Raw genomic sequence first — 17,123 nt, forward strand, 5'->3', positions numbered from 1 at the left:
ACAAAACTAGATGTTGAAATCCTCTGTGTTTTGTCAGTTTGGACTTTCTACGCGGTTTCTTCTTTGTAATATCCTCTTCATACAGTCAAGACAATACAGTTGTACGAGTAACTGCAGTTCCAAGATCGTGTCAAACTACAGAAGCGATTTTTGGGGAAATCACTCCTGAAATCGCCAGTGCTATTGATTTCATTTAGCAATCTGCTCTGGGTGATGCTTTCATTTTTCTTGCACACTATTGACGAAGGGACGATTGTTATGCTGTTTCCACTTGTGGATTACTCTTCCTGCCGTAGAATCATGGATTTTCAGTATTCCATCTATTCCCTTACAGATTTGCCTTAGCTGCGCAAAGCAATAATTATGTCTTGTTCACATGGCAACAAGTCACATTTTTTACCCATCTTATTTGTTTACAGTCCACATGTAGCAACAATATCACATACAAACAACGCTGCACAACAACAATTTTGTCACTTGACAAGCAAAGAACAATCATAAAACGCTATTTACCTCAGCCTATAGATCACAAATGAAATACAAAATTCTCACTACAATAATTTACGAAACGCACTCAGTGCCATCTAGCGAAAATATTACTGGTACACAAACAATTGGCAAGCGATGTCGAACACCACAGGTGTCACAAATAACGCAAATGAACTATCCCACTCTTCATTTCCTTCTATTCCTCTTCTAACGGGCTGCAACTATGGTTTTCTGTGTAAGTTAGCTTGAGAATTGAGGTGTCGCTATTTTTTCTTTACAAAGTGTATGAACAGTAACATTTCTACACAAGCGTCGAAGATTTTCAGATAAAGTGTGTTACTTAAAAAGCTCAAAACCACAGACGTACTAAGGAAAACACAAGAACGTACAGAATTAAACACCATTACTGATAATAGCAAAGTATCTTACTTACTGAAGGATTTGTAGCATCTGAATCGTGCACGGCACTCTTGACAAACGTAAGGGTGAGTATGCTCCAGTATATGTTGTCTGAAATCTACAATATCCAAGAATACAGCATTGCAATGGTGACAAGTTGCCTCACCACCTGCTTCTAACTGTTGAACCTACCAATTAAATAGTAATAATAATAAATACATACAATAAAATTTGTTCCCCAAATCCACTTTTAAATTATGAAGACTTTCAGATAAACTTCAATTTATATATCTAACAAGCTCAAAGAGCGAATAACAAATATAGAGTGAATCATGAATGGAATGAGAAACCAGGAGAAAATAGAACCACGAAAGAAACACGACACGAATGTTTTCCAAATTTTGCTCCAAAGGGACGAGCTTTAACCTAAGCAACCGAGTCCTAAATATTATTTTACTAAAATATTACTAATGATGCAAAATAAACTCCTGCACGTAACATAATAACCAAGTCCTGATTTTATTCTCCTAAAAAAACACAAAAAATACCTAAAAATGAAAGATATATTACAAAGAAATGTTTAATTATTAATGACGCTTACCAAAAAAAAAAAAAAAAAAAAAAAAAAAAAAAAAAAAAAACTTGAGATCATTCTTTTAAAAAGGTCTTCGTTTCTTTGAGTCCAATACTGTCTATGATACGGAATTAACTAAGATTATTTTAGGAAAGTTATTTAATAATTTATACGCTGTTAGATAAAAACAAGCAATGAAAATATTAATGAATTTCTACACTGTATGTATTTGTTTTACGTTCGTACTTACAGTTTCGCACCAAAAAAATTCTAGCTACCACCTCTTTTCAAAACGGTCTATATTTTTGTTTATAAGCAGGCCCACTTCTTATTAAATAAATTAGTACAATAATCTAATAAATTAGAATTTTTGGCTTTTTAACACCTTTATCTCAAATTAAATTACTTAGCTGTCTTATGTACAGTTGAGAGAATCAAGTCCTGTAAAAAGATAGGCGCATCTTTAAAAAAAAACTGTATATAAATATTTAGTACGTTTCCGTTCTAGATCAGCGCGAGTGATTCCGGGTTCGATTCTCTGTAAAAGCTGAAGTTTCAGTATTGATCCATCATCATGAGGCAACTGAGAACTACTTGAGTTAAAAATAAGGAACTCCAGTCTAAAACGTAAAAATCACATTTTCGGTTCCAAACAATATGTCTGCTGGGTACAGAAAATAAGACAACTATATGGGCTCAGAAAAAATAATTAGTAAGGAAAATTTAAATTTTATTCTAATATTTTTCAAACTGCATCGCTCAGTGAATAGGATATTTGCTTAATTATCTTTTAGTGCATTTCTTAGCAGCAGACCTTTAACGCCAAAAACTTGATAATCTCACAAGGAGAATCACGCAATGGCTCCGCTGAGATCCGAACGAGACAATTGTGTTTGCATTTGATATGTTATAACTAGATGAATTCCCAAGTTATACGTGCCACCGAGCGGAATATCGTGAGTTACAACATATTTTGTAATGTAAGAGCTACAAAAAATTTACCTGGCATAATAGTTTGAACCGGGTCATTTGTTCGAAAACGGTTGAGTAAGTGGAAAACTCGGCCAACACGTATCCCATCATTTTCAACGACAAACATTTTTGGGGTAAAAACTTTGTCCCAGGGTCCCCCGCAGGGTCCCAGACGGGGTCCAACTCAAAATTTTCAAATGGCAAGGGGGGTTAAGTGGCACATCATTTGAAAGCTGTTGTAAAATGAAAGAAAATGAAGCAAGTCTCGACTCTCTACAACAACCCTGTGCAAAATGGCGACGTGTCAAAGTGTAAACGAAAACTTAATTGAAAAGTCCATGGTCACCCCTATAAATCGGAAACGGTAAGACAAATGTGAAAACAGGAAAGGATGTGTGGCATTATTTTCAAAGTACAACGATTAAAGTGAAAACGTCTTGTCCCAGGGTCCCCACATGGTCCCAGGTGGGGTCCAACTAAAAAGTTTCAAATGGCAAGAGGTAGGACATCGTTTGAAGGCTGTTGTTAAGTGAAAGAAGACGAAGCGCATCTCGACTTTCTACGACAACCCTGTCTAAAATTGCGGTGGGTCAAAATGTAAACAAAAGCTTAATTGAAAATATATTACCACCTTGAAAGCAAGAGGGCCGCTTCTTATCGAAAGGATTAGCGTACCAAACTGCTGAAGCTACGAAAACAAATTTGGCATTAATGTTGATTAGTAAGTGACTAAAATATGCAAAATGTTCAAAAACGCAACATCCTGAGTTCAAAATGCCGCACTATGTATCGAACGCATATCCAGCTCACACCACTGGTGTTGGAGAAGCGAACGTTTATGGTTAATAGTAGATATCCACAAAATATCAAAGAGTATAATCTGTAATCCAATGTGGCTGCCAGCGTGAAAAATGAGTTTGTATATAAATATGTTATTTCTTGGAATACTGTGACCAAACCAACGAAGTTTGACGCAGCTCGATCTACTGAAATGACTTACACATGTTTGGTACTACTCGCCAATCTTGCAAATGAATTTTTATATATATATATATATATATATATATATATATATATATATATATATATATATATATATATATATATATTGGTATTGCTTGAAGTATTGCGATCAAACCATCGAATGACATACAAATGTAACCATCACGAATACGTTACAATAGAGCCCCCGACCTACTGGTGCACCAAGTTCTTTCTGTATGAACTACGTATGACAAAATTAGAAAAATACCCGAAGGTATTCAACTTTTGTTTAGCAGTATGAGTAGGAAATCAGAGTTGTGTGTTCATCGCATATTCGTTATACTCAAGTAAATAATGTCCAGAGAACCGTGACGAACGTGCATTAAGAACAAAATATATATGTGTTGTTACCGAATGAAATAATAGTTGAAGTAAATCGAAATTCAATTGTTCTTTAGTCTTCCTATTTAGCCTTCCCTTTAGTAGAAAAATAGAGATTTAGATTTCTACTATGAATGACATAGGTTTTAAGCGGCCATCTTGGATTCAAGGTGGCCATAGTTTTTCAATTAAGCTTTTGTTTACATTTTGACCAGCCGCAATTTTGCACAGGGTTGTCGTAGAAAGTCAAGACTTGATCCATCTACTTTCATTTAACAAGATCTTGCAAACGATGAGCTTCTTAACCTCTCTTGCCATTTAAAACTTTTTAGTTGGACCCCACCTGTGATCCTGTTGGCACCCTGGGACAAGACGCTTTAACTCAAATTGTTGTACTTTGAAAATAATGCCACACTCCCTTTCCTATTTTCATATTTGTCTCACCGTTTCCGATTTATAGGGATAACCATGGACTTTTCAATTAAGTTTATGTTTACATTTTGACCCGCCGCCATTTTGCACAGGGTTGTCGTAGAGAGACGAGACTTGCTGCATTTTCTTTCATTTTACAACAGTTTTCAAATGGTGTGCTACTTAACCCCCCTTGCCATTTGAAAATTTTGAGTTGGACCCCGTCTGGGACCCTGCGGGGGACCTTGGGACAAAGTTTTTACCCCAAAAATGTTTGTCGTTGAAAATGATGGGATACGTATTGTCCGAGTTTTCCATTTACCCAACTGTTTCCGAACAAATGACTCGGTTCAAACTATTCTGCCAGCTTTGTAGCTTTTATATTACAAAATATGTTGTAACTCACGACATTCCGCCCGGTGGCACATATAACTTTGGGATTCGTCTAATTATAACATATCAAATGTAAACATAATTGTCTCGTTCGGATCTCAGCGGAGCCACTGCGTGACCCTTTCTTGTCAGAAGTGAGCGTAGTTATGAACACACGAGGCTTTGTTTCTTCGTTCTCCAAAGTTCACGTTCCCATACACCTGAGCAATGTCCAAAAAGAGACTGTGAGAACCAGAAGTGCCCATTGATCCCCTTTAAAAAGCAACCCATCCCTACTACATCCAGATTTGGACCAATTACAGTCATTCTATCATTCTGCGGTATCACGTTGTATTTCTTTTGTCTGTCAGTGGGGATCCGACCATCTTGACATCAGGGTTCATACAAAAATATTGAACTGAATTTCCCTGAACTCAATTTCCCTCAACTCCCTGATTTTTCCAAGTTTTCCAGGTATTAATTTTGCAATTTCCAGGTCTAGTGAAAGAAACTAACAGTAAGAGAACACATAAATTTTAAGAATAATATATTTATATATTTAAGAATGGCCGCCCTTCTCCCCAATGAACGATTGCAATTAAATATTGAGTCATAAGAAAATAAATAATAAAAATATATAAAATTTAAGTTGAAAAAAATATTAAGTTGAGAAGCCTACTAAGAGAATTAATAAGTAAATACTTTTGTTCCATACTTGAATACATTCAAAATATATAAAAATATTTGGTCTAGGAATTAATTCGTGCGGGTGGACAAGAGATGGCGCAACGAACGAAGCGTCCCACAGTTCCGTGTATCCACACATGTGTTGCAAACCCCTGTCATCGCGTATCGTTCGTAGTATAGGGCAGTGGATTAAAGCGTCAACAACACCAGTTTGTAGTTAAGTGAACATGGCGCAATTTGTGCCTGATAAAGTGTTTTTGCGGGGTGTCCTGCTGCATTACTTTAACATGCAGAAAAGTGCGACTGAAAGTCATCGTATTTTGGTGGAAGTGTATGGTGACCATGCTCTAGCTGAGCGAACGTGTCAGAAGTGGTTTGCACGGTTTAGAAGTGGTGATTTCGGCTTGGCAGACCAAGAGCGAGCTGGACAGCCAAAAAAATTTCAAGACGAAGAATTGACAGCATTGCTCGAGCAGGATTCGTGTCAAACGCAGGAACAACTTGCAGCAGCATTAGGCGTTGATCAAACAACAGTCTCCAAACGCTTGAAAGCCATGGGAATGATTCAAAAGATGTCACATTGGGTTCCACATGAATTGAAAGACAGAGACGTTGAAAGACGAAAAACCATTTGCGAATTGCTGCTTCAACGACAGAGCAGAAAGGGGTTTCTGCATCGAATTATTACGGGTGATGAGAAGTGGATCCATTACGAGAACCCTAAACGAAAAAAGGCCTGGGTGAAACCAGGTGAACCAGGTCCATCACAACCAAAACGAGCTATTCACTGTGCAAAGGTTATGCTGTGCATATGGTGGGATATGAAAGGTGTGGTGTACTATGAGCTGCTGCAACCGGGTGAAACTATGAATGGAGAACGTTATCGACGACAATTAATGCGTTTGAAGCAAGCTCTGGCCAGAACACGACCAGAATGGGAGAACAGACATGATAAACTTATTGTTCAACATGATAACGCTCGCCCACATGTCGCAAAACCGGTCAAAACCTATTTAGAAAATGTCGGATGGGAAGTTTTACCCCACCCGCCGTATTCACCAGACGTTGCTCCTTCGGACTACTACTTGTTCGATTGCATGAACAACGATTTGATTGGACAGCGGTTTACTTCTTCAGAAGATATCGAAACATGGGTCTCTGACTGGATCGCTTCCAAGGATGAGGACTTCTTTCGCCACGGAATCCGTACATTGCCTGACAGATGGGCGAAAGTGGTGGCTAGCGATGGACAATATTTTTCTTAAGGTATTTATGTATTTTGTGTTTGTACTACAGCTTCAATGTGTGCGTACCAACCGCACGAATTAATTCCTAGACCAAATATTTAACTCAATTTCCCTGATATTTCCAGGTTTTTTTTACTAGATATGATCGATTCCCTGAATTATTCAGGACTTTTTTTTTTCCAAAATCAATTTCCCTGAGATTTCCGGTTTTCCAGGTAGTATATGAACCCTGGACATATGTCACGGTGAAAATTTTCTCTGGTGTGGGCGCCAAGAGCCCCAAAAGTTGTTCTTTTGCGTTACAAGAAGCAAACGAAAACTATAATTGCGACGAGTCAAGATCGAAAACATAACGTTTCTTAGTGAATCATGTCTAAAGTATGTCAAACGTAAGTGTGCGCTATTTATAGCCAAGACGTTTGCTTACAATTCGATTGTACAACTTACAATCTCGTCCATCGACGTTATTAATACGCAATTTGCTGCATGTTTTTGGTTGGAGAGAAGTACTTCAATTGTTGATTTGCCTTGTCAAAGGACCACGGGACTAGAAGAAGAGGACATTATTAAGCTGTCGACGTAAATTTCATTCAGGAGACTGGAAGCCCTAAATCTCCCCCTTCCCCCAGTGTCAGTGCAAACCAAGTGCATAACTGTGATACCGCGAGTGCGAAAACCATATCCTTGCATCACCAACGCAGCCAGCAGGATCCATTATTCACAGTAAGTAAAATAATAATAATAATAATAATAATAATAATAATAATAATAATAGTAAAAAATGTTTTATTTTACAACCAGGCTACTTTCATAATGAGTAGGTATGCATTGATGGGGATGAGCGCTCGAATTTTTTTCTGAATGTATATGCCATAGATTATTTTCATAATTTTTGTGTTAATATTTGTAATTATTCGTTGTATTTTCTTACAAAGTATCACAATATACTCTATGAACGATCTCACATTTTACGTTTAGCTTCCATTACTACTATCCAATGGTCTGGTAAACAAATAGACCATGGGCCAGATATTGAAAACACCGACCCCCCCCCCCTCATGCGGATTTTTGGAGACCATATTTTTTAATTAAAGTAATATCTAAATAAACGAAATCGGCCGGTCTGCAAGCAGAATATTGCTGGAGTGAATAATTGAGGGCATTCTTCAAAATGTGATCAGGGAAATTAAAGAGATTTTACGAAAATTGTAGACCCTCACATTGCTGACCATAGTGATCCCACTAATTGTTACAGAGACATGAATTATACCTCGTTGGAAAGCTTATGTGACACATATTCCAACTAAGTAACTTTTGTGCCTAACATACCTAATCTATAGAAGAAGAAGAAGAAGGAAACCAAGAATTCATTTTTTTTTTAATTGCAGGCAGTTTGCAACACTTACAGCCTTTGTACACAAACAAAATTTTCGTAATGTATAATCTATCTATTCGTATATAATACATAAAAGAAACCAGTACATAATAATAGGTGTAATACACATTGAGAAATTTATCGGTAGATTAATACCAGGGACTCAGAGACCACATTGCCGGCTTGGGACACACTTCTAATAGCGACAAGGAGATAATATCTCCTTGGACAGCTTATGAGACTCAGATTCCAATGAAGCAACTTTTGTGCACAACATGCCCATCCGTAGAAGAAGAAACTCAAGAATTTGAAAAAGTTTTAAATATAAATTGTAGCAGCTGGCAACACCTTCATACGCAGACAAAATGTCCCCTATGTATACCATAAACATTAGTGAACACTACATTTAAAAAATCAGAACAATAGATGTAATGTGACTATGGAGAGGTAGGGAAAAATCTGTGGATGCCCTGTATATAATGCATTGGAAGGGAAAATTAATTTTCACGTTGAAGTGATTTTGATTAAGGATTTGTTTTATCTTGTTTGCAGGCAATTACATATTATCTATATGTTTTATCAATAGCAAGAGTTCACAAATTTTAACTACAACATTCTGCCAAATAACAGACTGATTCTCAAAATATGTTTGATGTAAAATAATGGATAAATATAAACAAATTATATACTTCATGTCCAATTATTGTCTTATATGTGTTGTATTTTATGTGAATACATAACAATAGACAATTCAATTGCTGAATATAAAAGTACAGTCAGTGATCTGCATAAAACACTACACCACTATAATCAACAAGCTCAGGAGTCTCATCTTCATCAGAAGTCTCTGATTCATCCATTAACACTTCTACAAGTTCTTGCGGCATTAGGTAACCCTCACAAGGGAACATCTTATGTTGATAGTAGCATTGCCCAATCAAACAATGCGCAATCGAGAGAGGAGTGAAGAAAAGTGAGAAATCCAAAGTTTTACGGGCCAACACCCAGAAACACAGGAGATACAGAGGAAAGAAGGATCTAGAATCATGTGAGGATAGCAATGCAAAAGATACACTTACACCGAAAGAACTTCAAAATGATTAAAGTAATCAAAATGACATTTACACAACAGTGTAGTAATCGAACATTGTAGCCACAGACATGCTCAATAACATCATATATAATGCAGTGTTGCCTATTGAGCACAAAATGAAGTTTCGTTAAATGGCACGGAACACAAATTATAACATCCAGAAAATCTAATTATGAGTAGAACCATACCTGTAAAGTCGTGATGTGTAGTGTTGCCAACGTTTGAAGATAGGCCTATATGATTTTCTATATGAATCTCGGATGTAGAAGAGTATATACACTACACGATTCGAACTAGTTGAAACCAAAATATGAGACCACAAACAAGAATATAATCACTAAAGTACAAAAATAACGGACGAAGCACAGTGCCGAAGCATTTTTGCCAAACAAAAATGTCAGAATAGTACCAAAACACAGCACATAAGCTGAAATGATCCATTCCCTTGGATGACCAAGTGGTCCGCAGGCTCGCAGCTGGTGCACATGTTCGATTTCCACTGCACATGTTGGCATTCTGCAACATAGCAGTAGTAATAGAATTCTACATTAAGCTAGATGCAGGGCCGGAATTTGTGTTCCTTGCCATTGAACAAAACTTCATTTTGTGCTCCGTTGACAAAACTGCATTGCATACTATGTTATTGTGTATGTCTGTGGGTACAGTGTTTGCTTACTATACTGTTGTGTAAATGTCATTTTGATTACTTTAATTATTTCAAGGTTTCTTTCTGTGTCAGTGTATCTTTTGCAAATGCTATCTTCACATGATTCTAAATCCTTCTTTCCTCTGTATCTTCTGTGATTCTGGGTGTCGGCCCGTAAAACTTTGGATTTCTCGCTTTTCTTCACTCCTCTATCGATTGCGCATTGTTTGATTGGGCAATGCTACTATCAATATAAGATGTTCCCTTGTCAGTCCATTGAATTTCCAACTGGTCATTTACAACATTCAATCCATAGCCAGAAGATGATGGGATATTGGAAACTGATTTGTTTGCACAGTACTATAAGGCGGCTTGATAATTGGCCCTTTCTGTGTGTATTCTTAGAGAATTCCTACGAGACAGGAGATATGTGTCTATCCCACTGTAAATTGATATTAATGTTCCAGGTTCGGGACTGAATCTCCGTAGAAATTTTTCATAGCAAAGACTATTTATGTCTCTTGTAGCCGATCCACCATACATAATACACGTAAACTGCTCCAATTCTTCAAATAAGGAGTCACTGCAAGGAGCCTTCTTCAGTTGTGTTTTCTTACCTTTCCTTACAAAGGCGCTAGTGGTGTCACAACCCAAGTAAGCATGAAGTACTTTCAGTGCAGAACACATCTTCCCTCCAACTTCATTAATGCCAAGGTGCACATTAATAAGATGCCTCCTGTTACCAGTACCTGTATCAAACAGAACTGTCTGCTCTATACGCTGTGCAAAGTTCAGAAGTAGAAGAAATACATCACTACCTGGAGATCTAACTATTATTTTACTGTCACTAGAAGAATTTTCAGCAACATGCAAACAATCTTGTAGAATCATTCTTATATCTGCTTTATCCTGGCTTGATGAAATTCTTGAAATTTTAATTTTGTGTGTTTCTTGACCATCAGAGGAAGTGAGAGACACATTTACACTCACAAACAAAATACACCGTCTTCTTTGTAACTTTCTTTAGTGCTTGGCTTTCTTCCACTCATTTAACAGAAACAGTGTCAAGCTCTGTTTATTGTCATCACATGATAGAAATATTTTCCAATCTCTGGGAAATTCTGTCAGCTCTCCCTTTATTACATGACCTGTAGTTGGGCCTCTTGCCTTTTCTAAGCCTTTAATTGTTAATAACCTGCATGTGTCTGTCACAAAATCAACTCGAGGTACTTCTTCGAATATAATCTCTGCTAACTCTCCAAATGTATTTGGAACAGAAGTCTGAGTTTGGTAAAGATCATTAAAGTCTATGATGCAAATGAGAATATCTTCATTTGGTCTGTCTGCAAGGTGACAATCTTCTTCTAGCATACGCATAAGTTGCGATTTATCTGTCTTGACAAGAGTCCATCACTGGTTGCCAAAACCCATGGTACTGGACCAGAGGGAATTTCAGAACTCATTCCACGCTAATATTATGCTTCAAAGCAAGAAGAAGCTACCCAAACATATTCCGTTCTGCTCTTACTTCTTTTAATTTTATTGGCTGGCCTAGGTATCTTGGAAACTTTAGCAAGGTTTGCAAATGTGTTGAGCTCTTGTTTAGTAATAGATGCATTAAAGATCTTTGATTTGTCAATCATTCTATCCTTAATAAATGTGATATGTGCGTTTTTCCCACTTTATGCGCTGATAGAAGATCTTGCTCAATAGCTTTGGTTGCTGGAGTACCTGATGATAGGCTGTATTAATATCCTTGTTCTCAACGTTGAAGGGATTCAGAAAGTTACTTATTGCTTAAATGACTTTGCACGTGTCCTCTTCACTGTGCATAATCTCTGCTAGTCTGACTTCTTTGTGTGTGGAGTTTTCTGAAGGTCAATACCAGTCATTTCCAAAGTTGCTTGAAGATAACTTGCCCTATTGTGCCTGGTCATACACCATCTGTACTATGCAGCATGACTCCTATTAAAACCAATTATGTTACCATGTGATTTTGCATGTCGATTTAGTGTTTGTTCTATAGTTCTATCCACAGTATTTCTAGGCGAAGCAACACTAGATCGGTTGACGCTGAATCCATTCTGCCTAAGATGATGTTCTGCTCCTGGATGAGATTGCTGCAAATTCTGCATGTCTAGAACATACACAGAGACATATTTTGAATAGTTTTAGTAGTCACAACCGAAGAGAAATGCACACATCTCCTCCAGAGAAGACAAATGAAGGTCAAAATTGTTTTCCTTTGTTACTCTGTGAATTTTGAGAAGGATCCAAACAGTCCATGTACTGCATCCACATTTGTGCAGTTTCCCCAATTTCTTCTTTATCCTTGAACTTCGAATACATGATGAACTTCTTCCTGCAGCCGTCATTTGCAAGAATCTCAGAAAGATTTTCATAGGATGGGTCTTTAACAAGCTTCAGTAAAAGTACATTTTCATCTTCTTCCATTGAATTTGCTGCCTCATATTTCTCCAGTAGCAGCCTGTCCAGGGCTTCAAGGACAACTTTACGGACACGGAGAGCTCGGTTGTAGTGCTTTTCTGTCAAAACTTTTTCGATAGAACAACTGACACAAATTCCTGATTCTATTAGAATATTTTCAAAGCCACTACACCTCACGTATTTTTTTGAGGCACCCATGATGGCGTATGAAGCGTGAAATGTGCCCAGCCTGACTAAGATATCACTGAATTTTTGTGGTTGTTGTCACACAAGTGAATACGCTTTTCTCTGGAAAAAAAAAAAAAAAAAAAAAGGCAACATTTCAATTTCTTTAACTTTGTTCGTATTTATTCGAAATCTGTCATGTCATGATCTTAGTATTAGACACTTAAGATACTTTAGGTATCACACTTGCGTTACTATTGCTGTAGAGGCACCAAAATTCGGATGTTTGTGACAATGTAACGTCCTTAATTTGCAACACTGAATAATAAATGTAACATTGTAAGTTTTCATTTAACACGTAGATTTGCAATACGTAATAACCTGACGTAGTGTCACTTGAAAAAATACAACTTTACGGTGGGTTGGCAGCCCTGTAAACCATGTGATATCACAGAGCATGCCAAACAATGCCGATATTTGAATGGTACAAAATTTCAGCGTTTTCTGTCCATTAGTTCTAAAGTTACATGCGCGTGTCAAGAAAAATGATCCATCTTATTATTTCGAACAGAAATTAACCAAGAATCAATTAGCTTTCTCCAGGAAAATACACCCGATGAATGCGACTCTCACTTACCTGGCTACAGTATTGTTCATGTGTCTTCCAACTTTCTGGACTTCTGAGCAATTTGCCACATATTTTACATGTAAAAGCATCTGGATGGATAGGCAGATGCCGTTGTAAATAATTCTGTCTAAGAAATTCTTTGCCACATATTGGACACTTATACAAAGGAACTTCATTCTTCTTCTTGATACATCTGTGTGAACTTAAAGCTGCTTTCGAAGAAAAACTTCGGGAACACGAAGAACATGTATATTCACCTAAAATCAGGAACAACGAAATTAATGTTATCGTAAGTGTAACTTGCGCACAAGCACAGGAAAGTATTAACTTTCGAAGTAAGTCGTGACTGTGATGATTACTTTATATCGTCATAGCGAGCGCATAGAGAGACGACACTGTCATACTGTTTTCCATCCTACAAAATTTCTACTGAACATTATGTACTTTTAATTACAGTAAAACCTGTCTATGTTGGCCACCATCAGTCCCATTGAAAACTGGACAACTTACAGAAAATAAGCGTAATTGCTGTATTTTTTAGAATAGGATTTCTAGTATTAGTTGATTGTAAAATTTTAATAAGCAGTGGCACGTCAACTACTTTTAAATAATGTACAGTCATGTCCAAAATTATTGTTGCATGTCTATGAATATGTTGTTCTAGGAATATAATTTGATAACGAATTCGCCCGGTATTTCTTATAATGTTAGTACGTGTATAATCGGCAAAGACATGTATGTGGAAAATTTCATGTCAAAAGAGCAGTAAATAAGAACAATAAAACGAAAATAACATTTTCTTGTCCATTTAGCAATATTTTATTTTATTCATTATAATTTTCGTATTTATATTTTTTTTCCTATGAAATTTACCTCAAATATACAGTTCCCAATTATACACATAGTATCAGTATTAAAAGTACTCTGCAAAATCATTATTAAATTATATGCTTACAATATGACAGTTATAGATACGCGACAATCATTTTGGACATGAGTGTACATTGAGTGATCATAACAATATACAGTACTGAAAAAAAAATACTACAGTAAGTTTAATACACACAATACAGTCAACTTTCTATATTTTGAATCCATTATGAATTCATGAATTCAACACGTCCCCTTCCACTGAACACACACCGAAATCGGATTCGCTCTTTTGCTGTCTGTAGAGTACGAAACTTTTATCTTTTATCTAATTAAACAGTGTCAAATATTTTCTGTAGATACCTTTCGAAAAATCAGTTATTAACAACAAATTTATTTATAGTGGTTCATTCTAGAGGTATTTTTTTTTTTTTTCCTTTTATTCTCTTTGACACATATGCACATTCTAATTTTGTAGTTAACTACCTCTTGTTAATGAGCTACAAGTGTTTCCCTCGGAGCAAAAGATGTTTTGAGAAACTCTTATGGGAATTCATGTCTCAAAACCTCCGCTACATTTCGACAAGCCGTCAGGTGCCAATAGCTGACAACTGAAATGGTTAACTTTAACCTTGAGAATTTTCCGAAATTACTATAGCTCCCCATTGTTGAAAGGAGCCGATATAGCTAATGGTTTTACCAAAGCAGACAGGGTAAACAAATACGTACAACCATGTCCTGAATACCCGTACGTGCTTTTTCTTATTCACATCTTCCTTCACCACCCCTTTATCAGGGTAGTGTTCTGGCCATTGACCTCCAAGAACAAATCGTGGAAATCCATACTTTTTTTATCTCCAGTCACAAATACAGAACATCTGCCTCTTATAGTGGAATACGAAAGAGTTCAGAAAAATAACAAAACTGTATTTTGCGTGGCCAAGATATCCAGGTAAATTTATTACTATTATCATAGGGTAACAATGCTTCAAGGTGGCCAACTTACAAAGTAATAAGTAACGAAAGTCTTATGGGAAAATGCAAGTTCAAGACGAATCAGCCCACGATAAGCAGGTGGCCAACTTAGAGAGGTGGCCAGGTTGACAGGTTTTACTGTATTTGGATTTGCCATTTTGTTGAGAAAAATTAATTTTCAAAGGTTTTGATCCCTCTTCCTCAATTTGAAGATCTTCTCACGTCTATGATCCTTATTCGACACAAAAGTTATTCAGGACGAAGTCTACTATTAAGCTGGGATCCAAACCCATAGAATTTCGTCCACTTCCTGCTACGTTTAAACCTGGGACGCACACATTGAATGCGGGGCCGCGGTGGCTCAGTGGTAGAGCGTTCACCTCTGGTGCTTGGGGTCCCGGGTTCGATCCCAGCCCCAGCCAAGTGAACTTTGTGGTGGACAAACGCCGTGTGCGTGGGTTTTCTCGGGGTTCTCCCGTCTCCTCCCACTTTCTTCATTCCACCATTTCATTCATTACTCATCATCACCGTCTCCTTTAGCCTAACCGGCATAGCCGCGGGACGTAAAACTCAGATTTCATTTCATTTCATTGCACACAGTGAATGCAAGCGATAAACAAATGAAAAAAAAAATCAGTTTAACGTCCCATGATGCCCTTTAGACTAAGGGAGACCATGATTAAAGCAAGTGAATGACGATGGAATAATTGGTGGAATGATAATGTGAGAGGAAACGGGAGTCACGGATACGGTGACGTCCACCACAAACTTACTTGACTGGGGATCGAACCAGGGGCCCCACGCACCAAAGGTAAGAGCTTTACCACTGCGCAATCGTTCTTCCCTCTGCAAGCCCTAAACATTTTATGCCAGATACGGATACTTCAGCCGTAAAGTGAATATCGTATTTCAATTTTCCTGAAAATATTGCAAATTTGACTGTTTTGTCTTTCTAAAGTACAGTTCTATACAGAATTGTAGTTCCAAGTGAAAATCAAAACACCAAGTGGGAATATTTTTAGTCTGTTATTGTAGTGTATTACAGCCTTTTCGAACGGGTGTGCTGCAAAATTTTAGAATTTAAAAATAAATCTTTATGCTTTTTTTTTTTTTTTTTTTTTAATGACACCCACCACCAAAGGTATTCTTAAAATTTAATGACCATGTTTGTTCACTCAAAATGTGAATATCCCATAAATATTTCATATACATGGTGCTTGAAAACAACACCAACAACATTTGGGAGGTGATTCCTGACACCAAGAGAAGACAAAATGTATAGACCAACCTGGGTGATTCCTTTCGGAGTTATAGGTTGCCGAAAACACGAAAAAGTGAACTTTAAAGGTCCATAGCTCAAAAAACTATAGGAACTACCGTAGTTGGGTCAAGACTTAACTTAGGAACTAATATGTGCGCTATCCAAAAATACATGTTTCAGAATCCTAAGGTACTCACGCCATAATTTTTATAGAAGGAGTTTGGCTACGAGCATATAATTTGAAAAAATGAAATGAAATCTTTGTTTTACTTATTCCGGTTAAGCTAAAGGAGACGGTGATTATGAGAAATGAATGAAACGGTGGAATGAAGAAAGTGGGAGGAAACGGTAGAACCCCGAGTAAACTCACGAGCACAGTGTTTGTCCACCACAGTCCACACAGCGCGAGCTGGGATCGAACCAGGAATCCCAAGCACCGGAGGTGAACGCTCTACCACTGAGCCACCGCGCCTCCCTAGTACTCAGCAACTACCTCTATAAAAATTATTGCGAAAGTACCACAGGATTCTGAAACATGGATTTTTGGATAGGGTACATACTAGTTGCTAAGTGAAGTCTTGGCCCGACTACGGCAGGTCCCATAGTTTTGAAGCTACGGACCTTTAAAGTTCATTTTTTCGTGTTTTCGGAAACCTATAACTCCGAAAGGAAGCATTTGTGCACCCAGGTTGGTCTATACTTTTTGTCTTATCTTGGTGTCAGGAATCACCTCCCAAACGTTATCGGTGTTGTTTTGAAACACCATGTATTGCGTTGCTTCTTGTAGCAGTCATTAAATATAAAAGTGGCACTTGTCACAATCAAAGTTTTCATCGACTCCCTGAACAAAAATCATTGTAGAATTTGAACTACTACACTTATAAACATAATTCTTGTCTCAAGATAAGGGTTTATTATTACAAATTTTAGAATTTCTGTTACTATGAGAGACCCTAAATTTTAATCACAAATATTTTTCTCATTTTAAGAGACTGCTCATATTTGACCATTAAATACCTACTGATATAAGGAATAAGACAAGAAATATTAGCTTGGAGAAATGAGAGATGGTTAAAAAGATTAATTCCTCAGTACTTACTAATATTTTTCTGTAATATGTAAGTTTAATCCTCCAGTGCACTTAAA

General features: G+C 37.1%; 1 protein-coding gene across 12 annotated transcripts in view; it reads right to left on the bottom strand.

The window, feature by feature from the left end:
- LOC145693591 (uncharacterized) overlaps positions 1 to 17,123 on the bottom strand; it is a 506,014-nt gene that overhangs the window by 42,200 nt on the left and 446,691 nt on the right. For all 12 annotated transcript variants that reach the window (XM_081769709.1, XM_081769703.1, XM_081769706.1 and 9 more), the window contains 2 exons: positions 12,881 to 13,128; positions 923 to 1,076 (listed from right to left, as the gene is read on the bottom strand). In XM_081769709.1, the coding sequence (XP_081625835.1) occupies positions 923 to 1,076; positions 12,881 to 13,128 (402 nt within the window). The remainder of the gene's footprint in view (positions 1 to 922; positions 1,077 to 12,880; positions 13,129 to 17,123) is intronic.

This window comes from Thermobia domestica, chromosome 8 (assembly GCF_964235325.1).
Source record: "Thermobia domestica chromosome 8, izTheDome1.hap1.1, whole genome shotgun sequence".
NCBI lineage: Eukaryota > Metazoa > Arthropoda > Insecta > Zygentoma > Lepismatidae > Thermobia > Thermobia domestica.